This window comes from Strix aluco, chromosome 17 (genome assembly GCF_031877795.1).
Source record: "Strix aluco isolate bStrAlu1 chromosome 17, bStrAlu1.hap1, whole genome shotgun sequence".
Taxonomy (NCBI): Eukaryota; Metazoa; Chordata; class Aves; order Strigiformes; family Strigidae; genus Strix; species Strix aluco.
In genome coordinates this window covers 10,928,588-10,955,739 of record NC_133947.1, presented here as the reverse complement: position 1 = coordinate 10,955,739, position 27,152 = coordinate 10,928,588, and the positions used below count along the sequence as shown (strand labels likewise).

The window sequence follows — 27,152 nt, the reverse complement described above, 5'->3', positions numbered from 1 at the left end:
GCTGTAGGCAAAGACTGCCCCGCCAGCCCTCCTGCCCTTCCTAGGAGCTCTTCTTGCAAGAGTCTTCAGTGTAACTAATTTAAAGTCTCCTGACATCCTGGTGAGAAAATCTGAGTGGTGGTCTCCAGTTCATTCTTCTGGAGCCTGCAAGTATGGAGACCTAGAAGGAACCTGGAGAGGAGTGGTGTGTTTCTCCCAGTCCTTCGAAGTGTCACTGCCAAGGTCCTGCTGGCTCTTAGCAGGGTCCTGTACCCAGGGTGCATCTCTGGCCACAGTGAACACGATCCTGTCTGTGTCCCCCATCATATGACACCGTGCGCCCTCTTGAGCTGGGCCTGGGGGAGTGTGGTAGGGTGGCGGTTTTCTGGGCAGAGCTGGAGGAAGCCCACACAGAGCTGCTCTGCTCGTCTCCTCCCTTTTTTGCTCATCTCTTCCTTCATGCAGTGTGGCACAAGCCTTGGTCTTGGGACCACAGAGAAGCTGTATATCAGGGCCAGGCAGATACAGGTGCAGGTACCAGGGCAGCCCGTGCTATGGCCAGGCACCTGACTCAGGAGTCTAGGGCTGGTCCTGGCAGGCTGTGAGTGACAAACTGCAGAATGGGCTGAAAGGGACTGTCACCAAGCCAAGGAGAGCTGTGCAACCACAGCTCGTGTGTCTGTGGGGGCTGCTGCCACCCTCTCAGCACAGCCCAAACACCAGCCCCGTGGGGCTGCCTCCCGCTCCTTGCTCTGGATGCAAATCCAGATGCCTTCTGTTAGGTGGCTTTGGGTTTGCACCAGTGTCCCCTGGCGCCCCAGCCCCTTTTCAGGAAGCTGTCACCTGCCAGCAGCAGCTCTCAGGCTTGTGTCCTCTGCCCTCCACTCCCTGGGGGCTGCTGCTTTTGCGTGTGGGTGAACACTGGTGGAGTTGGGGCTCTTCTCTTTGAGGGAAGGTGGGTATGGCTGCTCTAGTGCAGTGCTACCCCACAGCCCGCCTTCTTTTGCTGTCTCACCCAGGGCCAAGCTGCCTTTTCACCCTGTCCCTCTTCTCTCCCGCAGGCACGTACCAGGGCCAGTTCACCAATGGCATGCGGCATGGCTACGGCGTGCGGCAGAGCGTGCCCTATGGCATGGCCTCCGTGGTCCGCTCCCCGCTGCGCACCTCCCTCTCCTCCCTGCGGAGCGAGCACAGCAACGGCACCCTGCCCCAGCAGGACTCCCCCGCCGCCAACCCCGAGAGCCTGCCCCTCTCGCCCACCATCACCCGCGGGGGATTTGCCCTCAGCCTCTACGCTGAGGCAGAGGCCGGCAAGCCCAAGAAGGGGGGGCTCTTCCGCAGGGGCTCCTTGCTGGGAAAGCTGAAGAAGTCTGAGTCCAAGTCATCCCTGGCCAGTCAGAAGAGCCGAGTCAGCTTCCTCAAGAGCGAGAGCGGGATTAGCTCGGCTGCCAGCGACGCCACCTCCACTGTCAGCCTGGGCGAGGGTGCCGAGGGTGAGGAGTACCCCCCCTTTGAGTCCGATATTGACGCCACCACCACGGAGACCTACATGGGTGAGTGGAAGAACGACAAGCGTGCCGGCTTCGGCGTCAGTGAGCGCTCCAGCGGGCTGAAGTACGAGGGTGAGTGGCTGGACAACCTGCGGCACGGCTACGGCTGCACCACGCTGCCTGATGGCAAGAAGGAGGAGGGCAAGTACCGCCACAACGTCCTCGTCAAGGGCATGAAGAAGCGTGTGATACCCCTCAAGAGCGCCAAGATCCGGCAGAAGGTGGACAGGAGCGTGGAGGGGGCTCAGAGGGCCGCAGCCATTGCCCGGCAGAAGTCGGAGATTGCGGCATCCAGGTAGGTGCTTGGGGCTCCAACATGCAGGTCCCCGTGGTGGTGGTGGTCCCCATCCCACGTGTCCCTCTGGAGCCATGCTGTGTGCCTCCTTGCTGTGCACTGGCGGCGGGGTCAAATGTGACTCCACAATTTCTATTTAATTCTTTGTACTAAATGCTGGCAGAGTGGGGCTGAGCGCCCTCATGGCAACTCAGGTGTGTTCAGGACCTGTTGTCTTTCTCACCCCCTCTCCCATCCCCCTTCAGCCTGGTCCAGGGGGAGCTGCTGGACAGCAGGGCCTGGCGCCGGCACTCAGCAGGATGGGGAGCAGGAGCCGGTGGGATGGGGAGTGCCTTGGTGCTGTGCCAGGCTGCCGGAGCCTCATTATCAGGGCACGATGAGAAATAGTGGGGTTTGACTGCAGTAAATCAGGAGCCTTGGGGAGCCCCATCTGCTCGCCAGGACCCAGCTGCCTTTGGCCAGGTTTTCAGTGAGTGTTTCTGCCATGAGGGAGGTGGCAGCCAGAGCCAGGGCAGGTGGCTGAGCCCACGCTGGATGGCTGAGCCCGATCCCGCGGCACACAGCCACATCCCACAGCCCGCGATGCTTTAGGATGTTGGGAAAGGAGGAAGCGGGGAGGGCTCAGCTGGGTTTGTCCCCAGGGGTGGGAAGAGGGCTGCAGAGCCAGCAGTGGGTGAGAGGCAGCATGCGTGGGGATGCGTGTCTCAGGGGCGTGTGAGGGAGGAGTGTGCAAGGGGCTGCTGAGAGCACGTGGCAGCCTCTCCTTGCACCGATGTCCCTTGTGCTGGCAGACACGTGGGCACCACGTTGCCCCAGCACCACTTGGTATGTTGGGACCAGACAGGTGGGCTCGGCTCAGAATTAGCTGCATTGGAAATTAGGAGGAGAGGAAAGTGCTAATTGCTCCATCATCCCTCCCGGGGTGGAGGAAGGAGGAGGTAAAAGAGGGGCTCTGGGGTCTGCCCAGGAAGGGCAGGGGAAAGCCTCCTTCTGCTCACATCCCTGCCTGTGTCTGAGCTGTGCCGGCAACACGCTCCTCCTCCCACAGCATTCCTGCCAGTCTCAGAGCCAGCCTGGCAGAGACCAGAGATTGTCAGGCAGGGTCAGAGACTTCGCTCCTCAACTCTTCCTCAGAGAAACATGATTGTGACAGATCTCAAGGTTTCACCTTGCCTATCCATCAAAACCTGGTCCCCTGCTGGCTTTGTTCAGTGGCTGGGTAGTGGATGGGACTCCAGGTCTGTCCTGCCTTGCTCCTTTTTAGTGCTGTTTAATTATCAGTTACTTCATCACCAAGCAGAAATGAGAAATAACGGCAGGGGGGAGGGTGCCTGTTCCCAAACCCTATCCCTTCTCTCTGAGAAACCCTGGCTTTACTCTCCCAGCTGCTGTTTCTGCTCCAAAGTTTTGCGGGGAGCATGATTGGTTTTTTAGCAAAACCCAGTTGCCTCGGAGACCGGCGGAGAGAAACCGGCGGGATTGCAAGTGAAATGCTGTGCAGGGCCAGCTAGGATAAAAATAACAGGCTGGGGTGGCCTGGGGCCTGTTAGAGCCTCCCGGCAGGGCAAGCTCAGCCTGACACCAGCTTTGCCGCGCCCAGGAAAAGCGTGAAGCCGTGGTGCTACGCGCCCGTAAATAAGGAGACTAGAGCTGCAAAAGCTGCTCCCCAAGAGCTCGGCCGGTTTACACAAGCCTCTTTTTATTATACACTATTTACACTTTGGATCAAAAGTGGCTCTGCAGTGTTTTCCATCAGGGGCTGGAATGCACCCGCTGCCCTGGCCGGGACTGCATCCCTCCTCAGTGTGGCTGGGGAATAATTTCCTATTAAGGAAACCTTGGAGCTGGAGGAAATAAGACGTTAAAGCTGGTTTCCTCCAGGGAGTCCTCCCCTTACAAGCCCTGCAATAGCGTGGCTGTTGTGGCAGGGGAAGAGCGCTCTGCTTTCCCTGCAGTGCGATGTCCTTGGTCCCATTCCTGCAGCACTGCCTGCAGCTGAGCTGGACCCGCTGCAAGAGGAGAATTCGGGCTCCTGTAAACTGTAACTCACCATTTCCATCAGCATTTATTCCTGGTGTGTGTGGCTCTGGGCAGAGCTGCTCTCTCTACCTTTTGAAAATCTGATTCGTGCTCTCCTTCCTCCTCCTTTCAGTTCAGCTTTGGGGTCGAGAGTAAATATAGGTAATTTTGCCTCGAGAGGGTCCTTAGGCTCTGCCACTGACTTTTCCTTTGGCCTTGAACCTTGCCTCAGTTTCCACACCCAGGGCAGAGAGTAATTGCAGACAGATTGTGAAAATCAATTATTGTGCTTTATGAAACGGCTGTACTGTCATTAGCATTGCCCTAGCTCGTAACTGCGAGGTGGAGTTTTCTAGATTTGTATTTCTCCTCGATGGCAGTGTGTACCTTACCCAAAGAAATGTCTTTGAGGCTACAGAAGTCCTTTCTTGGGGGAAGATGTGACATATCTGTATGTAAGATTATTTCTAGGAACTAATTAGCAGGACACAGCAGCTGGGCTGTGCAGATGCCCAACTACCTCTGCATACCTGTGCTGTTGTATATGGATGTTTGAGTTTCATTTGCTCCTGGCACTCAGGGGAGCCCCTTGTAGAGCTAAACTACCGTAACATCCAGCCTTCCGCTGTCTGGGGGTGGAATGTCGGGAGAAGACCAGATTTCACTCTTTTGCACCATAAAAGGCTCTTTAGGGATAGAAATCCTGAGGAAAACAAGCCCAAGCACTGGAAGCTGCCTCGGCCAGTTGCACCGCAGGAATCCCAGGCACGTGCCTGAGCTCTGGGGGTGCACGGGCAGGCGGCTCCCAGCAGCGCTGGTGGGTGCCCTGCCTGAGATCTGCCCTGCAGAGACAGGCAGGAGAGCAGTGATGGTCAGGGATGATGGTCAGCCGCCATCAGCAAACCTTCCTCATCCCACGCTCTGCTCTGAGGGCGTCCAAGGCACCAGGGCTGCTTTGCAGCTCCTGTCCCACCTGTCTGCTCAGTTTGGGGGTTCCAGCCAGCGCCGCAGGCAGTTCCAGCTATTGCCTGCCCTGCTGCCTGTCCTGCCCAGGCAGCACTGCCCTGGTCTCCTCGGCTCCCTCCTGAATCCTCACGGGTCAGCAATCCAGCTGCTTTCCCCATTGTGCAAGAGGCTGAGGACAGAACTGGCATCGCCTTGCCACCGGCTGAGGGAACAGCAATTTTCTTCATTCCTTTTTTCATTAGTTTAGTGAAACATCGAGCTCTTCCAACTGCCCCCTCACCCCAGGCAAAGCCCCTTGGTGCTGCTCAGAGGTTGGGCAGAAACTCAGGGCACATTTATCAGCAGTGTTGGGATCAACTAATGGGATGAAGCTAATGGAAGTTAAAGTATGCCGAGTCCTCCCCCAGACTGCTGGCACTTGGGAGAAAAGTCATCTCGAAACCGCAGGCTGCGGCAGCCAGCAGACACAGCTTTACTCCTGCCCAGGGGAAACCACAGGTGGACGTGGGGGTTAACTCGCACCGTATGATGACTGTTAGCCATGTCCTGTACTGCTGGTGCCCTGGGACCTTCCTTGCTGTGATCCCAAGGGATTCCCGTTGGAGCTGGAACGTGGCTGTTCCCGTGGTACCAAGTGAAGGCATCCGCTGCATCCCTTCACCTTCCCCCTTTCCCACCCTCCACCCCGTCTGGGGGCTCCTTTGAAAAAATGTTGGGGTGGGTGGGAAAGGTGGTGAGGTCCTGGGATCACAGCTGGGACATCATCTCCCCAGTACTTAAGTAGATAAGGTGGCTGGAGGACAGCCAGCAGGTCTGTTCCCCGTCAGCCCCCACGAGGAGGGGACAGCCACCACCAAGCCATGAGTGAGCCAGTTAAAAGCCATCCTGAGGTGTGTAACGGCTGCTCTGGAATTTTATGGGCCCGTGGGTTGGTGCCAAATGGGGTGCTCTGCACCCCTGGGTGCTCAGGGAGCAGCAGCACCCAGGGGTGCTGCCTGTGTAGTACATGCTCACCTGTCACATGGGGAGGATGGTTCTGCTGAAAGGAGGGAGAAGGAGTGTGGAAGTGTTGTTCAGCTTTCACCTCTTCAGAGTAGATTAAAATGAAATAAAATAAAAAGCAAGAGGAAGGGCAGGACCAGCTGCAGGGGAAACCGTTGATTTTCTGAAAGCTGTATGCTCTGTAGCCAGGCAGCTCTTACAGGGGATTTCCTTCTCACTGGTGCTTTTGGAGAACAAAATGAATGTAAATACTGCAAATCCCACCTCCGTCCCACTACAACAGTGTCTGCTGTGGTCTGCCTCTGCACGTGGTTGTGCTTCCCAGTGACTTGGATCAAAATCAATGGAGCGACTTGGCTGTGCATCCTGCAAGGCATGGGTCTGGCCACACTCTGAGATCGTTTGACTGGTGTACATCCTGTAAACACCTCAGATATATCTGCCACATGTCCTGGGATCAATAGGAAAACCAGATAATAGAGGCAATAATGGCTGCTGTGCTTCGCCTGTTTGTCTTCAGACACTGACCCTGAAGCCCCTGTGCAGCTCGGTGTTTTATGCCTGGAGAGTGCAACTAAACATGAATACGTTTTGGATTTATTTTTGGTTTTAATGGAATATCTATAGAGGTCCTGCAATACTGCTGCTTGGATAGATACCTGTAAGAATTTCTAAACTGCATTCTGCAATGTTAGGCATTAATTCCTGTTAAAGTCGGGTTTACTCATCACAGTAAATCTGGGCTGCATTAAAGCATCGCAGAGCTGCGGTGAGCCCTTGGTGTCAGAAATCACATCGGTGCAGCTTCCCTGGCAGCGACGCGTGGGCATTGTTCATAGCGTGAGCTGTTGCCTGGTTTTGAAGCCTAAGCTGGCTTTCTGTCTGTACCCATGTCTTTGGGGCATGTCTTAGCTCTCCCTTCAAAATAACAAGAGTGCTTGCTGGCTCCCGTATCGCTTTCCAAGCTCCCCTGCCCGGCCGCATTCCCAGCAGTGCTGCCGCTGTCTCCCTGCACTCAGCATTTCCAGCCTGCGTGGCCAGGCAGCAGCAAGCGTCTCCTTGGGGAACGCGGGTGTGTGGTGCAAATGACGTCCTGAAATCGCTGGAGTCAGCAGAGCCTCCTGACTAAATAAGGGCAGGCAGAGCAGGGCTTTATCAGTGCTGCCCGGGCACGACAGCTGAGAGCCGAGGCCCGCGGCAGCCCACGCCGCTGGAGCGCGGCCGCGCACTTACACTGATAAGGTGCTTTATTTGGCACAGCTCTGCCCCAGTGAGCTCCTGCCCTCCCTCCCTGGTACTCTCAGGGGGTTTATGCCACCGGTGGGGAAGGTGGACAACCAGAGTGATGTCTTCCCAATGAACCTCTTTGGTAAGACACAACCTGTGCCCAGGGCAGAGCCAGGCTGGTCTGGTGGCCATGGTGACCTCGTCTGTCCCGGGGCTGACAGTGCATCTCAGCTTCTCCAAGGCCAGATCACACCTGGGATTTTCTGAAAATCCCCGTTCGCACCTGAGATTTTCAGATCTGTTGAACCCATGTGCTCAGACTTGGAGTTTACTGTGAAAGAGTTTTAGGCTTTTTTAAAATATCCTTTGCTTTCTGCTTTCCTTGGGCTTTTAAAAAGCCAGAGGTGTGGGCATTCCCAGACCTTCAGGCAGGATGCTCATGGCCACCCCACGAGAGTGGGCAGCAGCGGTGGCTCAAGGCAGTCCCTGCCAGGTGGGCTCCATGCTCGGGAGAGCAGCTGATCCTTCTCTGCTGTCCCAGCTTCACAGTCTCTTTGCTCCATGACTGCAACACCCCCGTGTGATGGATGGGTGTGTAATGAGGAAGCAGCATCAGGCAGGAGGTGGGCAGAGCTAGTCCCGGCCCCGGGTGTGATATTGGCTGCGATTCGCCAGGAAGAGACACGGCAGTTGGGAGCAGCATTTCTGCAGCTGTATGATCAGACACCAAAGATGCTGCAGCCTGACCTCTCAGGGGGCTTAAAAGATAGGTGGGTGCAGGTGAAGGGGGAGACAGGACTACGCCAGCTTCATTAAATTTCCCCTCACACTCCCCATGGGGTGCAGGGGGAGGCTCATTCCAAGCAAGGTGCAGCCACACTTGGAGCAGCCAAATGACAGGAGCCAAGGGCAGGTCCTCAAGGGCTGGGTATTCTGGCTGCCCCACAGCCCCCATAGAGGGAATGAGCATCTCTGTGCTTCCACAGGCAGGGCTCGGACATGGGCAGGGAGAAATGAGGGCAGACACATGGCTCCTGCCATAGCTGGGTGCCAGGACACAGCGGTGAGGGGATGCTCCTTGGTCCTGCTCTCCCAGTGAAGACATTTCTCACAGAGCCTGGTGTGTTTATAAAGAGGATAATCTTGTTTCATTCACTCTTGGTTAATAGAAACCCAGTCTCTGGCATCTATTTCCGTATCAATTGAAGCCCGGGGCTGGGACTCTCCCACTTCCTGTGCAGCGCTAATGCCAGCAGCATTCGTGCCTTCCCATGACACTAGGCAAATACAGACCTTTTCCCCTTGCAGCTCCTGAGCAGGCATGACCACCTCTGTGTGGCTTATCAGCACAAACCAAGGTCAGTATCCAGGATAACCATCCATGGGGACAGCGAGGGGAAACCTGCCTGGCCTGTGCCACCGCGGCCAGGACCACTTCAGCTTGGGTTTCCCTCAAAGCTCTCAGAGCAGTAACACCCCCGGCTGCCTTGTGCCATGGTGGTGTGTTGCCACCACGCATCGTTTGGTTAGGAGGGATACTTCCACCCGAGCGTCCCTGCACCACGGATTGGGAGCTTGGGGACTTTGCGTTACTCGTGTCTTGGGGATGGGGGACACCCAGCTCCTGTTCCAGAGCCAAGGCTTGGTCTTTACAGCCTCATGATCGGGACTGAGCAGGGCTGGTTTGGGCTTGGTTGGACTGAGTTTTTGTGGTTTTGCTGCCCAGCGCACCAGTCTCCAGCTCTGTAGAAGTATTGCCTGTTTTGAACTGATGCCTGACCCTCGTCCCACCCCAGAAGGCCCTTGGGCTCACCCCTCCTTCTAGCTCACCCCTGCGGTCCTGGCCGCTGGAGCCGGGCAGGGAGCAGGCGGTGGGGTTTGGGTGAGCCCCTCCCCGCTCCTGGTCCCATGTGGCCATGGGAACAGCCAGCCCCAGGGTTAGGGTCCAACGACAGGATCAGATGCCTGCCCCAGCTGCAGGACCCCTAGGATGTGTCCCTGCTGTGTGCAGGGTTTTGCAGGCTAGAGGGGTTTGATGCTGTGAAATGAGTGATGGTGTGACACCTTCACCCCTTTCTTTCAGGCCTTTCCCGGAATGGCCTCATCCCCAGCCCAAGCTGGCTGCAGCTCCAGCACTGACACATTTTTGGCCCACCGTGCTTGTTACGCTGATGCGTTTTGACTCCAGAGGAGGGTGCACATGGCTTTATCTGTTTTCCACCCGCCTCACATGAATTTTCTTAGGCACTTTCATGCCCTATTAGGGTAAGAGGGAGCGTGCACTTTCAGTAGCTCCAAGGAGAAAGCATCTGTTGGGCAGCAAACTGCTTTCTCCAGGTCTTCCTGGGTCTTTGGGGTTGAAGCAAGTGGGGCTGTGGCTTACAGGGATCCCCTCAAGCGGAGCAGAGTTGGGATGGCAGGACGTCAGCTCCAGGGACAGGTACAACTCAGATAGGCAGCCAGGCAGGGAAAGTGGAATTAGTGGGCTGTTCATCCTGACCTTGTGGGAAATCCTTATCTCAACAGCTTACAAACACAGAAAGGGAAAAATGAAGTGTGACTTTAATCTGCAAAAATGACTGTGGAAGATGGTAGCTTCTTGTTCGATTGATCTGCTGCTGCATGGAGCAGGAAGGCTTTGACTCCCATCCAAATGCTTGAAATCAGCCGGCAGGGAGCTGGGCTTTAAAATCATCTGATTCAGTCAGGCTTTGCTCAGAGGTTATCGTCATTACAGGGGAATGTGAAATAGGCTTACCTTGAAAAAGAAAAAATATTTAAGTAAAATGTCCAATTTAAATATAAAGCCCAAGATACAGAAACCCTCCCTCCTCCTGGAGGAGGTACATTTTTTTCAGCTTTTCCTGGTGCTGAGCCAGAGCCCTTTGGCTTTCTGAGTCCAAGTTTTTGTCATTTTGCTGCTGCGAGGCCTACTGAGCCTTTGGTGAGTGCTGGGAGGGAGCTGGTGTCCAGTCCACCCACGTTCCCCCAGCAGCCCTGGGTGCAGGTGCACAGGGGATGCGGGTGCTGCAGCCCGGGCGGTGGGCTGGCAGCCCTTGCAGCTCCCTGCTCCCTCTCTTGTTTCTATTGGACCTCAGACCTGTGAATGTCAACTCAAGAGACCTATGGGGCTGGGAAAAAAATGCTTCTGCCTTAAATTCTGATGAATAATTGGGCTTCTGACCAAATGCAATGTTTTGAGAAATGTGCCTGCTTTCATTTCCTCAAAAAGAAAAAGTTTTCCTGCTTTTCTTTTTTGACTGGGGGAAAAAAAAATCACAAACCAGATACTGCAGTTCCTCACTCTTTTGGTTTGGATTGCTGAAATCTGGAAAACATTTGAGTTAGAAGTTACTAAAGCTCTGTTGAAAAAAACAACAATCTTGGAGAGAAAACACACACTTTCTGACCCATTTTAGTGCTGGCAGAGCTGGCGATCGGGTAAAACACGCTTGGTTTGTGGATTCCGTTGGTTTGACAGAGCTTGGGGCTGGGCAGGAGCTCCTGCGTCAGGTTGGGCTCCCTCAAAGCAAATGACTACTGTAACCCTGGTGTTTTCTTGGAAGTGGGAATTCATTCCCCCGGGCAGGGCAGGGAGCAGCCCCTGCCCACTCAGTGCAGGTACAGGCAGGGAGGCAGGAGCACATGGGGAACAAAAAGCTGGAAGACTCTGATTACATATGTGCTGTAAAGATGTTTTGATGCACTTATCAGTGGGATGAAACCTGCTGCTTTGATCTTGCAGTGGTAGCTAATTAAATAAGGGTCCCAAGAGCATTAGCTGAGCCCCTTTGGTATCGAGGTGATGGAGGCTGAAATAAATCAGTGGAGTTTGTGCCTAGTCCCAAGGCTGTGCTGCTCTGGGAGACTCACTCCTCCAGGCTCCACCTGATCTGCACCCAGGGCAGCACAGAGGAGAGCAGACCTGAAAACCAGGGGGAGGAGGACGGAGTCCAGTTGGCAGCTACAAATTCCCCCTTTTTTTCCCCAAAGATATCTCTGTGGATACTCTCATGAGCTGCTCCCAGCCTGGCCATGCTGGCAGGATGGGCTCCGGCAGGGTGAGGAGCTGCCTGTCCTGCCCGTCAGGGACCAGCACGGTGGCCCTGGAGCCATGCTGCCGGACCAGTGGCCGGCAGCCCTTTGAGCCACAGGCTCTGGCTTGCACCACTCCATTTAGAGCCGGCTCTGGGCAGCTGCCGACTGGCATCCGAGGGCTGCGGGGGACGCAGAGAGCAGCTGCTGTCTGTGCCTGCCCAGCCGGCTCATCGCAGGCCGTGGGCTCCCGTGCAGGCTGGCATGGCCGAGCCCCAACAGCTAGCTGCCCACCCCGTCCTGCTCGGCTCGCAGGGCAGTCAGGGCAGCAGAGATTAATTGAGCAAATCTCCCATACGCAGGACTGGGGTGCGTAGGTTGTCGTCTTATTGAAGACAGCTGCAGATCTGTCTGCTGCAAGATTAATATCACTTTAACTGTTCCGAAGGGAAGTATCCCTTGGTGAAAGATGCAAGTGGCTCTGAGCTATTTAGAGCTGAGGATAACATTTCGGTATTTTAAAAATTCACCAAGTAATCATAAAGGCTAATGCTTGCTGAGCTCGTTAGGTGGCAGGGAGCTCTGCCAGGCCTGTGCTCCTGAAGCACTGCACAGAAAAGGATGCTTTTCTCCTAGCTGAGTGTCCTGTTCATGCCCTTTCTGTGGAGGGAAGGAGAAAAGATCACATTTATCCAGCTAGGTAGCCTGGACACATGCAGAGTGCCACCACTTCTCTCTAAGTGCTGGTACCATGAGTGAAGAGCCTGGCGCATCTCGCGAGCTGGCTGCAAGGGAAGGGAGGCTGGAGGGCAGAGCTGCTCTGCAAGGGCAGGACGGCTTCTCTTTTTGGATTTCTTTTACAGTGGTGTGGAGGTGTTTCCTTTAGGAGGCAGTTTGTGTTGGTTTATGCTTAATTCACAATTTAGATCTCACCTTGCAGGTGCAGAGTCCATAATATAAACCAACAGACTCACTCACCCCAGGGATGTCAGAGTTTAAATTGAGCGGGTATGTGCACATGAGTGATGGAGTAAAAAGAGCAAAAGGAGGGTGGAAGGTACAGCTGGCTCTCAGGGCTGGATGCCTGCGGGGTGGGATACACAGCTGCGCTTGACTGTGGGCAGGGAAAGTGGCACGAGAGATGGGCTGAAAGGGACATTCAGTCCCATGGGCTCGTTACAGGCAAATGAGGATAGCAAAGCTTTGCTGGTATCTGCACGCACATGGAGGCAGAGGGAGAGGCACAAAGGAGGTGAGGTGGCTTGGGACTGAGCAGGAAGAAAGGGGTGCTCCAACTATAGAGGTGCCTCAAGTCCAAAGACAGTGTGGGAAACAGAGAAGCCAGAAAGTGTCTGTCCTGGTCAGGTCATAAAATCATATAATGGATGGTTTGGGTTGGAATGGACTTCCAAAGGTCATCTAGTCCAACCTTCAACACGGGTCTCTGTTGGTCAGGTCTGTGTGTCCTTGCCCTTTGCGATGTGAATGCAGAACAGACCATGTTGCCATCAGCAAAGGCACTTCTGCAGCTTTCCCTCTATCCCTTCTGAGTGCTGTAAACATTCCTGCCAAGTCAAACCGTTATCTTAAGCTTCTTCGCAAGGACAAAACGATTCCTGCTGGATGCTGGAGCAAGGATTTGGCTGGGGGTGGAAAAGCCAATTTCGAGGAGATGGGAGTTTAGCAGAAGTCACCTTTCCTAGAGCTGACTGATGAATCACATTTGCTTAATGGTCTTTTTGACAGCTCATGATATCAAGAATGGCAAGAAAAAGGTGTTCTGTTGGTCCTTGCTCAGGGTTTGCTGAATCAATGGGAGAGGGGAGACCCTGGAGAAGGAAAAACAGTGCTAGACAGGTCTGTTTTTCCCTTAATAAGCAAATGTGCAATAGCTTGGGCAGAGAGCTGAGCATTTCCCCTATTTCTAGCTGCAAGGTCATTGCTGCACCTGCAGGCGCCCCAGCCCCGTCTGGTATTTGCAGTATTCTCTGCTAATTCCAATCTCATTTACAGTCTAATCCAATGTGGATGTTCAAAACCGCATAAACTGTCCAAAGAGACGGGCATGCTGACTTGGCTTTGGGTCTCACCTGTTAGCACGGTGCTCAGCTGTGGCTCGTGTATCCACAGGGGATTTTAGTAGCAGTTGGAGGAATGATTCAGGCAGTGTTTCTGGGAGAAGGCCAGGAAGGACGGGAGTGGTGCTCTGTCCTGCGCTAGTACAAAAACAATTAGAGCATTAGAGCCATGCCAGAGGAGAAAATAAAACAGCAGATGCATTTAACCCTCCCTCTCCCACCCATTCAGCTGGGGTGTGAAGCCTCCCTGCCCAGAGCAGCCACCACGACCCAGCGGGTGCTGCTGGGAGGCTTGGGATGGGGGCTGCAGGCATTGCCCACATACCTCCCCTTGGCTTGGCATGGGGCTGCTGCTCCTCCTAGCAAAGAATTCACCAGAGTTATTTTTAATGGTGCTGCCTAGGGAGATGGCTCAGGATGAAACTGGGAGCGCTTATCCCAGGCAGTGCTGCCTCGCTTGGGACGAGAAGCACCAGCGTTGGTTTGTAAAGGCTCCTCTTTGTGTTTACTGCCACCAGTTGGATGTGTTTAATGTTCGTGGCTTATTTTCCAGCACTGCCTTGAAAAGGGGCTTTTGAATTCTGCTGCTGGGTGCTATAAAATCCATGGGCCTCTGTTTCAGTTTCACCCTGCACTCCTCCACCTCCAGACTTTCTCCTCTGCTGGTTTTTGCACAGGCTGCTTTCTGCAGAGGCACTGCAAGCTGACAGCACAACTAGCAGTAAATAAAAAAGTATGGCCCTGATTCAAGTGCTGCCTGAAAAGTATCAAATTTACATGCATATAGGAAAAGGCTGGCATTTTCCTTTTTGCAAAAGCAGATTTTTTTTCCTTTTTTTTGAGCAGATCTTAACCTTGGAAGAAATTGTTCCTCTTACATGTTTCATGTCTAAGGTTCAAAAATCACCTTCCTACCACCTCAAACCTGCTGAGTTTTTTTTTTTTTACCCTACTGTGCCTGGCAGACCCTGGGCTGTGGGCTGGGAGAAACTTTTGTACTGTGGGTTGTGTGTGCTGGGCTCTCCCAGGGTGGCTGGTATTTGTCTCCTGCTTTGCAGCCGAGGCCAAGTTTTTCTCTGCATTGAGCTCCCAGGCACTGCCAGCCATTTGGATAAATAATAAATTCAGAAATACTCTAAGCAAGTTAGATGTTATTGTTATGGCTGGGCCCTTTCCTCTAGGCTGTGCTTTGTCACAGTGTTACTAAACCTTCAGCCCAGCTTTTCTGGAGGGCTGCGAGCAGCAGTGCCTTATTTCGTGCCCCAGGGATGCATGGCACAGCCAGGGGAGATGTACTTAAAACACTCTGCTGTATCTCCATAAGCCAGATGTACATCACATGGCTGCTGCTGTAATAAATGGTCTCAGCAACAGAGGGACCCAGCATAGAGCATGAGCATCCCTTGTGCCACAGCCTCCCTGGGACACTGGCAGGGACAGCACATGGTGTGTGGGAGGTGCTGGATTTGAAGCTGCAGCTGTGTCGGTCTTATTTCCCCCCCAAATCAAACACTTCTGGACAACTTTGCAAGCAGGGGAACCGGAGTAGAGGTTGGCCGTGTCCCGCAGAGTGAGGGAGCCGGGCAAAGCTGCCATGCAGCTCACATCCCCAGGGCAGTGGGGGGAGAGCTGGATCCTCATTTTCCAAGCTTCTTCCCAGGGCCAGTGCCGGGCAGGCTGCGTGCCCCACGCACAGCGCGCCCAGCCTGCTCTGATCCCCCAGGCATGGAGAGCACAGAAACATCCCCCTTGGCCTCTGCCAGATTATAGTGGAATTAATCACGCTGATTATATACTACCAAAAAAGGAGGTGCTTTCTCTGTTCAGAGCTGCCTCAGACCTCCTGCTTGTGAGCAGCGGCTTAAAATTGCTGTTTTCTGCCTCATCATGTCTTGTCTCTGGGTTTTTCAGGAGCTGTAATAATTTTGGATAAAAAGGCCAAGAATGACAGCAATCCCAGGCAGCTCAGCCTGCAGAGAAAGTGGGGAGATAACATGTGAGTGTGGGCAGGGAGGTGAATCATGGCTCCAGCGGAGCGGGATGTCATCCCAGGGAGAGACAGGCTGAGCCACAGCAGCTCCTCACCCTCTTCTCTATCGCAGGGCCCTGAACAGTGTTTTCGACTCCCTGTCAAGTCACACTGTTGCCTGTATCAGTTGGGATTAATGCCCTACGTTTAGTTCTTTTCCTGTAGCTACTCAAAATGGGATGTGTGTATGTATGTATGTGTATATATATATCTTCTACTTTCTAAGGGTCTCAGAACAGCATTTCTATCATCTTTTCATTGCACCTGTCAAGTATTCAGACTAAAGCTAGTCTTGTCTGCATACCGCATCTCAGTTTAATGGGAAAGAATTAATCCTGATATCATGACTGACAGTCCAAAAATTCCTCTGGAGCATTTTCACTGCAGGGATGAGAACTGCGTCTTTCCTCATTTTTTGTCCTAAAACATGACCAGATACCAACCTGAGTCTGAAAATAGCTTATCAGACACCCTGAGACCACATTCATAGTGAATTGGTGTTTGAGTGCTGCTAACTGCTTAGCTAACAGTCCACACAACAGTACATGGTTTTGCACATGTGCAGCCAGCGTATGCTCCATTACATGCAGCAAAGGAGATATGGGGAGCCTCATCAAACATGATAGTGAGAACATGGGGAAAGCAGCTCTCCGTAAGCCCCAGGTGGAACAAAGCAGCTGACTATATGGTGCTTCACCCTCCCTTATTTTTAAGGTGCGATTTTGCTGTTTGAAGTCAGCTCCTTCCCAGACTGCGAGCAGCTGGGCTGTAAAGCCAGCCCTGCTTTTAGCGTAAAGATCACAGAGCCCCGAGCGTGAGGCATGTGAGGAATACAACAGCCGGCCAGCAAAATAACTCTGATCGTCCTACAGAGCAAGGAGGAGATGTGCTGGGAAGGAGTGGAGAGGTTTCGGGGAGCCAAGCTGAGAGGGAGGAGATAGCTCTGCCTTTCCTAGCACCTGTGAGACCAGCCCCCTGGGGCTGCGGCGAGTAAAGGAGCCCCTTGAACAATGTGTGTTGTTTGCTGGAGAGCTACAGAAGAGACATTTGGGGTAAAATGTGTCTGGTGTGCTAGGCAGGGGCACACTGCCTCTGGCAAGGTGCAGCAGCTCTGGGCTGGTGAGAGCACAGCAGTGTTCAGCCATCACGTTATTGTCCCCTTATACTCCAAAGATGCCTGTGGTGATGCTTTAGGCATTCCTCTGAGTTAGGTTTTCAGTGCTTCGCAGCACGGTGACAAGCCCGTTTTGCAGCACCTGCTGCCTCACTGAACGCATGAACATGCTGGCGTTTGCAGACACCTGCCCTGTTCCCTTGCGTGGCTACCTGCAGCCTTCACGCCTTGGCCTTAACCTTCTGTGTCCCTTACTTGTTGAAAATCTGGTCTTTTCTCGTCACGTGTGGGGTCAGGTGGGCAAACACTGAGTGCTGTTTTGCCAGATGGGCTGATTAGATTTTGTTGCTGGACAGGGTCTGCTTCTCAAGCTGGGACAATCTTGGCTCAGCCAGCGCTCACTGTTGTCCCCTCTTCTTTCCACAGGACGGCTCATGCCAAAGCCAAGGCTGAAGGGTCTGAGCAGGCAGCGCAGGCAGCTAACAACGAATCGGGCATAGCCAGAATGATGGCCAGGGAGCTCTCCCCGGACTTCTACCAGCCAGGTAGGACCAGAGGCATCTTCTAAGAGGGATTTTGCAGTTTCCTTGGGGAATCAGTTCAAATGCTTCATCCGCTTTATAACTCCACAAGTTGCCCTCCTGTCTATCCTAAATCCTCTTTTGCACAAGTTCAGCCAGCCCTCTGCCCTGGATGATTTGCTGTCCTCTTTACACCACTGTTTTAGCTCCTGGAATATGTTACCGTAGCCTGGAGGAAAAACTCACTGGTCCTCAACTTCCCCTTATGTTTTTCCACATGCTGAAGCCCTTCCAGCACCAGGCATGGCAGGCAGTGAGCTCCAGTCCTGTAGATACATCCCTCATGGCTTTTTCTTGGAAAGCTTTGTACATTGACTCACAAGCCTGTATCCTGTGGGGCCCCACACAACACCAAGGGTACTGTCAGACTCGGGTAATTAGGGATTGTAATATCCAATAAGAAAGTTGCTAATGCCAAATACTACTTCCCTGATGCTCTATTTATTTGTTAGGATCACTGCTGATTATTTGCCTGGGAAAACACTTGGGAAGTTCCTTCTGTGAGACCAAGCACTGAGGATTAGTAGACAGGAAGTGTAATATTAGAAAGAGCATTGTGAATGCCCTTACCTTTCCCTAGACTGAGTTAGCTAGAGATATGTTCTTCCTGGAAAGCTTTCCTTTCCAGAGAGGGAAGGTAATAACAGAGCAGAAAACAGGGATCCAAGTGCCTACATTTTTATCCTGTCCTTCTTATTATCCAGCTTTCTTACGTGGAACAAGTGCCCTGTGGCTGCTGAGGCAGGATCACAAGAGACCATCACACAGCAAAACTGGGGGAAAAAGCCAAAGGTTGACTCCTTCTCAGCAAAACCTGCCACCTGCTCCTGCTCTGATTTTGGTGCCTCCAGGTCTCCAGAACTACACCCTGGCACAGGGCACAGAGTGGAAAAGGGGAACAGCTCACACCCAGCACTTGGCTGGGGAGAGTCATGCTGACAGATTTGCCTAAATTCCCAGTACTCCCACCTCGCCCTGCACTCACTTGCTGGGGAGATGCTGTGCTGGAGGGCTGCCCGTTCCTCCCCACTGCCCAGCGAGGCCTGTCAGAGCTGGCTTTGAGTGGGGAAACACCATAGCACCCGGGCTTGAGCGTGAGCCAGTGTGTGGCACTTCATTTAACAATAGCTAAACGTTGCTTGATCCCGACATAAGCCCCCCAGCTGGCACTCACAGCTCCACATTCACTCTTTGCACACTGGGGTATTTATAGCACAGAGGCAAAGGAAACTGGAATTCCTGATGGGAGGTTTTTTGACATCTAGCTAGATTATTTTTTCCACCCATGGCAACTGAATGAGACAATTGAAATGGTCTCTGCAAAATGCCTGAAGCAGCCTGACCTCTGCTCCTGGCTCCTCAGGTGCTGAATCCTCTCAACACTTTAATGTAGGACTTTGCTTGGGTCCTGGCCTCTTTCAATGGCCTTGTAAGCTGCTGATGCATGCTTTTCTCCTATGATTCTTTTAAATCTCTAAATTCCTTAAATGCACAACAAAGGGAAATGTCTCTTCTTGCACAGCTGCACTGTCCAGAAACAAACAGACAAAAGTCCACCCTTGGATTTTGCTAGGACTCGGAGCTGCTGGTCACACAGCCAGGAGAGCCTGGCAGTGTTCAGCAGCTGAATTTCCCCTGCTGTCCTGGCAGATAGACCCTGCTATGTCTGGCACAGGGCAATCCTGCTCAGCAAGCCTCGTATCTCTAATAAGTATTGAGCCCTGGGTTTCATTTAGGTTAGAGGAGAGGGATGTAAGCCAAAGCCCTTGCTGAAATGTCATGCTGGGAGGTGAAGGTGAGAAGGTGAGGAAGATGAGAGCTGTACGGTGCCCTCCAGGCAGTTGGGGCTTTGTTGGTGTGAATTATTCAGGAGAAGAAAGCAGCAGGAGAAAGCAAGGAGCCTAGAGCTGCAGGCAGCCTGTTTTGAGGAGTCTGAACAACTGTTGAAATGGCTTCCAAATAATCCACTTGCAGCCAGAAATAAATGGCCCTGAATGGGTCACCTGCTGATTGACAGGAGCGTGCAGGCAGAGCAGAGCAGCTAAAATCAGTGCCCTCTTTCTCCCCACTGCCCCCTCCGAGCGGACGCATTGCCTGTGTGGGCAGGAGGTAGCAGCGTGCAAATCACAGTGCTGATTTATTAGAGGGAAAGGAGCACCAGTCCCAATTTCCTGACAAGGCTCAAGTCTGCATCAGTCCTTGGGGTGGAAGAGACGAGAGGAGGAACCTCAAAGGAGCCAGGGACAGTACGGCTCCAGGGTCTGTGCCGTTCTGGAGCACAGAGCAACTCCTGTACGTCTGCACCCCTCAGCATCACTTGGATTCAGCAGAATGAGGCCAAAGCCACTTTCAAAAGCAAGTGCTTTGCTTTCAAACAAGCTGCTTTGCAACCTCATGCTGCCCATAAGGAGCATGGCCCTCTTGTTCTCACTTGCTGTGAGCATCACGGTGACATGCAGGGACCCCTGTCCCAGCGCGGGTCCCAGCATGCAGAGCACTGTGCGGGGTTGTTATTCCAAAAGATATTCCCAGCTGTTCAGTGGTGGATTTTGCTCAGCCGGCCTCCCAGCACAATGGAGATCTTCAGTGTCAGGCTCTGGCTGACTTCCCCAGACTCTAGCTGGGCTGCAGTTTGCTTTGCAGACATGGCCTAGGGTTAACAAGAAGTAAAGATTTAACAGTGGTTAAATAATTGAAGTGAGAGCAACATTGGTGAGAGCTGACAAGTCAGCAGGGGAGATGAGGCCAGAATGAAAGCCAAAGCCCTGAGACACCTTATGTTATGGTGCCAGGTAATTTTGCTCCTCTTACTCTCAGTGGCAGAGAGAAGGTCTGTGAAACATGTTTTTCCCATCACGAGGGATGACAGGTAGATCATTTGGGGATACCTGCCATTTCCGAGGAGACTGGGAATCCCCGGTATCACTTGTGAAGTTACCATGCAATTAGACACCAAATAAGTCACATGGAAGAGTTTCCCAGTCATTAAAAAAAAAAAAACAAACAAAAACTTGGATGGGAGCTGGATCCTCTTTAGCCCCAGGATAACCCATCTGTGCGACTGCAAAAAGCTGGGCTGCAGATTTTCGCTGTTTCTTTACCCTCATCCAGAGCTCCCCACCTGCTCCTTTGGCTCTTCCCAGCGGGACAGCACACGGTGGGGCCCAGAGCCTCCGGCTGCTGCTGGGAGAAATCCCTCCTGGAAGTAGGCTCTGGTTTGGCAGCACCTCCTCTCCCAGCCTCCAGCCTGGACCCTCTCACAGTCGTCCCCAACCCAGTCGGGGCTGGGGGCACAGCTGTCAGAGGCATGATGGTGGCACGGAGCTGCAGCAGTCTGCTGTCCCTCCGGCCCGGGGGCAGCTCCTCACACCAACCCCTCTCTCCGCAGGCCCCGAGTACCAGAAGCGGAAGCTGCTGCAGGAGATCATGGAGAACGCGGAGCACACCGTCAACATGGAGGAGGAGGCGCCGCGGCCCGAGGGCGCCCCGCCGCCCCCCACGCCCCCCGACAGTCCCCAGCTCCACGAGCAGGACGAGGCCCGCCGCCGCGCCAGCCCAGCCCCCAGCCCCGCCGCCACCCCTCCCGAGGCCAAGCGGGCCAAGGCGGCCCCTCGCCAGGACGGTGCCCTCCGTCCGGGCAGCTGGGCCGAGGCGGGCGGCCGGGTGGGCGGTGGGAGCCCCGCACCCCCTGAGGGCGAGGGCCGGCCGGCCTCGAGGGGCCGGGGGCGTCCCGCCGAGCAGATGGAGATCGGGCCGCTGCAGAGGATGGCGCGCGAGCCCGACGTCGAGCACTTCAAGGGCTACCACAGCTACGCCGTCCGGACCTCCCCGGTCTCCCCCGCCGCGGACTATGAGGAGGAGCCGCTCCCCGAGCCCGAGCTGCCTTCCCCTGAGCCCCGGGAGGTCCCCCAGCGCCGGGGGGGCACCTCCACCCCACCGCAGGAGCGGGAGGAGAAGGTGGCAACCAGGGTGGAGGCCAAGCCGGAGCCGCCCCGGCCCAAGGAGCTGAAGCAGCGCCCCAGCCCCGAGCACAGGGCCGCGGGCCGGGCCGAGCCCGCTGCGGACAAGAAGACTGAGGCCAGGGCACTGGGGCGGACGGAGCCCAAGGCGGGGCCCAAGCGGGGCCCGGCCCCACCGGCGGCGGTGGTGGCAGCACAGGAGGCGGAGGAGTGCGAAGAGGTGACATGGGAGCAGCCGGGGAGGCCCCCCTGGGAGCCGTCTTTGCCTCTTTTTTTGGTTTATTTTTCCTCAGGAGGTCTGAAAGAGCCCAGAGGGATGCAGAGCCCTTGGCCTCGGAGCTGCAGTGGGCCCCGAGTGGCGCCCAGAAGCTCTTTTGGGGATCCCAAAGCTTGCTGAAGGAGAGTCTTGGTTTCCCCTCTCCTGCTGCCTTCCCAGCCCGCCCTGTCCTGGCTGCCGGGGCTGGCGTTCATAACCCTGTTATTTTAACTGCCTCCCTGTGCCAGGGTAGATATGCTCTCAGACATGTCCTTATTTCAAAATTTGAGGAAAACAGGCATCTTCTGATTCATTTTTTACATTTTTCTCCCCTTCTTTTTCCACCCCTTCACCAACCAACGTGCATATGGACAGTTGGGGGGCAAAATGTAGGACAGGGAAGAAAAAGCTGAGTGGAGTTTTACCTGTTACTTTTACTCTTTTGCAGTAGGGGCACTCCTGAGATGAACTGTGATATTGAATCACCAGCTAATTTCCCAAGTTTAACATATAGTCACTGAAATTCAGTTTTTCTGTTAGCAAATACAGCTGTAAAACCAGACATTTTATTAGCCCGCTGCTTCTCATCTTGCAGCCCTTTGGACGTGAACGGTTCCAATGTGACTTTAGAAAAGCACAGTTTGGAAATATTTTTGTCTGAAATCAGAGCAATCTCATACAGATGAGTTTGTTCATCTTAAAAATGGCAACTTTACAAATGTGAGTGATGTGGGTAGAGAAAGGAGTTGGGGGGAGCAGCTTGGCAGTTTGTGTGCCTGTGGTCAGGGTCTCCTTTAATCTGCTTTAGCCTCAGAAGAAGCCTGGGTCAGCCTTCTGAGGAGTTTGCAGGGGAGAAATAGGAATAGGGATTGAGAGATACTCAACTAGTTTGAAATTCAGGCTGGTTGTTAAGTGCCAGATTTACGTGCATTGGTAGGGAATGATTCTGGTGTTTTTGAATAGCAGAATTAATCTGCATCTGTCTCCTCACCTGGAATTGCCGTGTATAATACTCTGTTTTGCGTTTTTCTTTCAGGGACCTAACACAATCGTGATCTGCATGGTCATCTTATTGAACATTGGTCTGGCTATCCTGTTTGTACATTTTTTGACGTGATGTGCCCCTTGGACAAGGTAAGACATGCAATGAGATTTTATCCTCATTTTGTAGACGTCACTGTGGACGTTTTAGGATTGAGTGGCTTCACTGCCAATACAAATCATTCGCTAATGGATGCCCTGGTGATGAAAATGCATGGGCATTTATTCAGTAGATGCAGTTGCCTTGCAGTGAGTGTTGAGATTCTCAGTAACCCCTTGTCTGTTCAAAGAGTGATTTGTGGAGTAATTTCAGTGAATAGTTCTGTAGTCTTTTCATAAAATCATTTCTTCAAAGTGAAAAAATTGAACTGTGTTGATCGGATGCAATCCCACAGTATAGTTTTGCCTTCCCAGTTGGATGGACATGATTCATGGAGACTTCCAGTGCAAGAATGTGTGATGTTAAATTTGAAATTTGTTTTCTGCAAATACGCTGCAAGAAACACTTCTGACTTGCTGTTCCATGGCCACTGCTGCCAGGTACCTTGTACGTTGCAATTTTCTTGGCACTCAGCCCAGCAAGAGGCAGGAACACAAAGAAAATGTGAAATTCTAAAATTTGCAGCTCTAACTGCACCAGTGCTAGTTCTGCCACTGTTGTTACATAGTTGTGTTACCAAAGGTAAATATGAGCTGAGATGTGTATCTGACTAAGGTTAAACTGGAGCTTGCTGAAGTCTTCCACTTGAATTGGGGTGAGGATTTGCATTTGGATTTGGTGGCAATAAAATCTTGTAAGGTTACTTGTGTCTGTGGGGTTCCTGCACACAGGACTGCATCATGGGTTTGCACAAGATTTCTGTTGCCTTGGGCTCAAACAAAATGTATGAAGGCTGAACCTGACCCTTGGGTCTCACGTGAACATAATGCAAAAAGCACTTCCCAAGCCCCCGTGAGGGCACTGGGTTGCCTTTCTGGGGCCTCCTGGGGGATAAAACAGCTCCGCTGGGCGCTGCTTTCTGTCATGTTATGTCCCCACTCAGGTGAGAGGCTCGCAGACAGCCGCAATTGTGTGTCAGTCATGTGTTTTGCTCCCCCTTGACTCTCCCGTTCATCTGTGTCTGGGACAGGCGTTGCTGCTGATGGAGACCATGGACCTTGGCAGGGATTAAATCTCAGCCACCTGGAAACACCTAAGAGGAGGACTTGAGATCCCAAGGTTGCACTGCCAACATCAACCTTGAATGAAAGTGCCTGAAGATCAGTTCAGTCTCCCTGCTCCCAGGCTGCGGCTGGCCTCTGCAAGGAAAAGCCAGGGTTTCTGCAATTCAGCCTCCTTCTCTTCTTTGTATAAAGTAGCAGTTGCCTTAAATTGTTCTCACCAAAGCCATCAACTGTCCTGTCATACCAGGGATGAGGGATTTATCTGTAGCTGTAGGAGAACGAGTGAGAAGGTCTCATGTGTGCACACTGATGTGTTTTGTAACTCCCTTGGTTGACTCAGTGTCAGAGATTTCCCAAAGAATATCATCCATGATGTGGAGATGAAGCAATACACAACCAACCAAAATGACTCATGAGAGCCGCGCCACGGCTAGGGCTGGACAGCATTGCTCTCCATGCTTGGAAGTCATCCAAAGGGACGAACAGAAAGTCTTTCCTTTCCCTGTCACCCGGAGTCATCTTCCGTGTATGGAGGACTGAGAGGGGGAGAAAGTTGAAATTGGGCTTGTTGAAGTGTAACCGGAGTCCTGCCCATGCCTGCCGACGCGCCACGGAGGGGGGCCACGGGGTGGGGTGCGAGGGACTGGCTGATCTGAGGCTGTTCGTGCATGTGGGGGATGCTGCGGGTGGAGATGGTGCCCATTTTGGGACCAGGCGCCATCCGAGTGCTCTCCTGCCACCAAGCAATGCTCTGCCCAGAAGTATCTTGCAGTGGGAGACTTCCTGCTGTAACAGGAAAGGAAATAGGTGTGCTGAATTTGTCCCTTTACCCCTGTTTTCTATGGAATGGTGCAAGTTACAATGGAAAGGAGGTACTTACTGAAAAATACCTCCATACGCCCGCAGGTGCCCTGGGCTGCAGGGGGACTCCTTTGCTCTTTCATTGCAGCAGTGAACAGACTTTCCAGCCAGAGGATGCAGTGTGGCTGTCACGAGAGAGGTTACGTTATTCCCAAAAGGAAGAAGGTGCAGAGACCTGAGTGACTCCAGTGTATTTGGGTGTTAGGCTCAAAAGTGCGCAGCAGCCAGACTTTCAGCAGCGGTAGAGTACGGAGGGGCAATTCTAGCTGCTGTTCTTGTGTGCGAGGCTCAGAGGCCTGGGTGATTTGCACCGATTCTTCCCAAAGCTGCAGCAGAGAGTGACCTTTGGAAGGAGATGTTTCCACCATGATCTGCTCTGATCCTTAGCAGTGTGAGCTTAGAAGGTTGGCACAGATGAAGTTACAGTTTAGTTTGAGGCTGAGTGCTTGGACATGTTTCTTCCTTCTTTTAAGAGCAATATGTATTTTGTATCCCTTTTCAAGATAATCAGAAATGTTATTTATAGTCGGTTGTGTACCTCTGTGTATCCTGAAGTCCCACAGCACAGGACTGGGTGGGAAAACCTGAGGGACTGGAAAGAGTGGGGAAATGATGGTTAAGGAAAAAAGCAGATGCCCAGTCTGCTCCAAAGGTCAATCTGATGATGAGGTGACAGACAGGCAGGGGTTTACACTGACTGGAGACACAGGGCAAAACCTGTCTAATTTATCTGCTCTAATTATGGTATAAGAGAGTGAGATTAATTCAGTACTTTTCTTTGTGAACCAAGTTTATTTTTTAACCTTATTCAGCTCAGGAATGTTGCCACAGTAGCAAATACGTGGTGTTAACTGTGGGAGAAGTCAATGTGATCCCTTTCTAAAAGCCATGTGGCTGTACCAATCCTGAGAAAGCTGTGCAGCATCATCTACACTTCCACAGAGCATAGTTCAGTAGCAATTTGCTTCTTTTCTTTTCTCTTTTCTTAAGTATAAATGTATTGCAAACCCCAGGCTCTGCTGCCTTTGACATTTTATCTCCGTTTGCTGGCATTCGCTTGCCAGCTCTGCAGTTTCAGTATGCCAACTGCTTTTATTAACCACCAAGACAATTTCCGTTGAGAGACCTGAGGGGCTTTTTATTTATCACTAAGCACAAAAATGGATCTTTTTCAACAGTGCTAATGTAATTCCCCGCCCACTCCCCCCCGATTTTTTATGCATGTGATATGCACTCAGTAATGTGCTTTCCTCCTAGTAACCTTCTAAGAAAAGTAGGTAGATTTGCTTTTATGTGACGTATAAATATATCCATATTGTGCTGAGATATGGATATATATACATATATATATAGCCCCTTAGGGATTTCGTTTTCTTAGATGCAAAATAACAGATTTACCTCAAACTGCATGCTTTCAAAACTGACTAGGATATTGTGTTATACTTTTCAGGTCTTACAAAGATGCAGATACATTTCACTCTTCACACAAAAATACCTTCATCACAGATTTTGCAAGCTGTTTACTATAATCTGTGTACTACTGTCTGGAGTTTTCTGTCGGTTGTTCTGCTGGATTACGTGCAATAATAAACAGTTATCTGCTCACTGTATCCACGTGGATCTTTGCGAGGGAATCTCCAGATTTCTTTCCAGGTTGACGCACTCATTCCAGTCTTACAGGAGAGCTCATCAACATGTGGTGCAGAATTTGCACATCTGAATGGTTTTTAGCTTTTCCCTAGTATCTATTTAAAATCTGCGTTTTTGTCAATAGTGGGGGTTCTTTGCAAAGAGAATTGTTTTCATTTACTTCTTGAAAGTTTGGTGCCAGATATTTGAGGACATGTCCAGCTCTGAGCAAGCTGTGTGTGCTACCATCACGCTGGCCTCCTCCAGAGGTTGCACAGGGCCAGGAGGAAAGGTGGCTCACTGGCCCAAAGCCTGGCTGGGTGATAGAGATGGCTGCTGACAAGTCCCTTTACTGCCTCCTGACCCCAGGGCTGCTGCCAAGTTTCTTCCAAGCTGTGCGTCGCTGCCTGTTCTTCTGGTGCCACAGTCCTCCTGAGGATTCTCCTCTGCCCGTGGCCTGTCCTCTCGCTCAGCCCCTTGAAACAGCCAAAGTGAGAGGAAAGCCAGGTGCGAGGGACAGGGAAATGGCAGTCGGGGGAAGCGTGTTTTACAGGGGAAGATGGGAGAGCAGAGCCCAGAGCCAGCCAGGGGCAGCAGGGCCCGGGGGCCCGAGGAATCCAGAGTAGCCGAAACCTTCAATCCCTTTTCTATTTCTGGAGTGTCTCACATGAGCAAAGCTGGGCTGTGCAGAGAGGCTGGCAGGACATAAGCTCAGCCTCTGCGGGCAGCAGGACCTCCCTCAACTTCTGCCGGACACAAGGGGTCTTGTGGCAGAAGATTTCATGCTTTGGTAGAGACTTAAGGAGCTGAGTTTGGTGAAATGATGGCTTTACACTCCTCTGGGCTTGTTTTGCTTCTGGTATGGGAGGAACCAGCAGCATCTCATTCATCCAGTCTCTGGGAGGAGACTGGGGGCAGCAAGGTAACCAGAGCCCTTTGCACCTCATAAATCTCAGGCTGATGAATGGAGCAGATCTCTGGCCCATGTGTGGCAGAGGCAGCAGGGAGGGAGGTGGGTCTGCTACTAAAGCAATGATGTATTGCTTCAAAAATACTAATAAAGGCAAAACAAAAAGCCTGCCCCTTCCCTGGGGTAGGGGTGACAGTGCTGGGTCTGTGCTTCAGGAGCTGCTGGTTTCAGGGGTAATGCCCCCCACACTGCTCCCGGCCGAGCGTCCCCGGGTGCAGGCAGGGAGGTGTCCGATATGTGAGAAGCGGGATAAAGGCACTGGCCTGATCCTGTGACTGAAGGGCAGCAGCCTTAGCCTCCACCAGTGGGAGGGAAGGTGCAATCTGAGCCCTGGTGTCCTTTGAGAATGACCTGCCCAGGCGTCCTGGGGACAGCCACGCTACCCTCCACTGTCCTT

General features: G+C 52.7%; 1 protein-coding gene across 2 annotated transcripts in view; it reads left to right on the top strand.

Moving 5' to 3' along the window:
• JPH2 (junctophilin 2) overlaps positions 1-25,766 on the top strand; it is a 32,967-nt gene extending 7,201 nt beyond the window's left edge. The window contains exons 2-7 of one of the 2 annotated variants that reach the window (XR_012625541.1): positions 1,041-1,824; positions 16,721-16,839; positions 20,264-21,054; positions 22,127-22,224; positions 22,546-22,671; positions 23,262-25,766. Coding sequence is in view for 1 of the 2 variants with exons in the window: in XM_074843257.1 (XP_074699358.1) it covers positions 1,041-1,824; positions 16,721-16,839; positions 20,264-21,054; positions 22,127-22,207 (1,775 nt within the window). In the remaining variant the exon portion in view is untranslated. The remainder of the gene's footprint in view (positions 1-1,040; positions 1,825-16,720; positions 16,840-20,263; positions 21,055-22,126; positions 22,225-22,545; positions 22,672-23,261) is intronic. The other variant, XM_074843257.1, reaches the window with a different exon arrangement.
• The last annotated feature ends 1,386 nt before the right edge of the window (positions 25,767-27,152 follow it).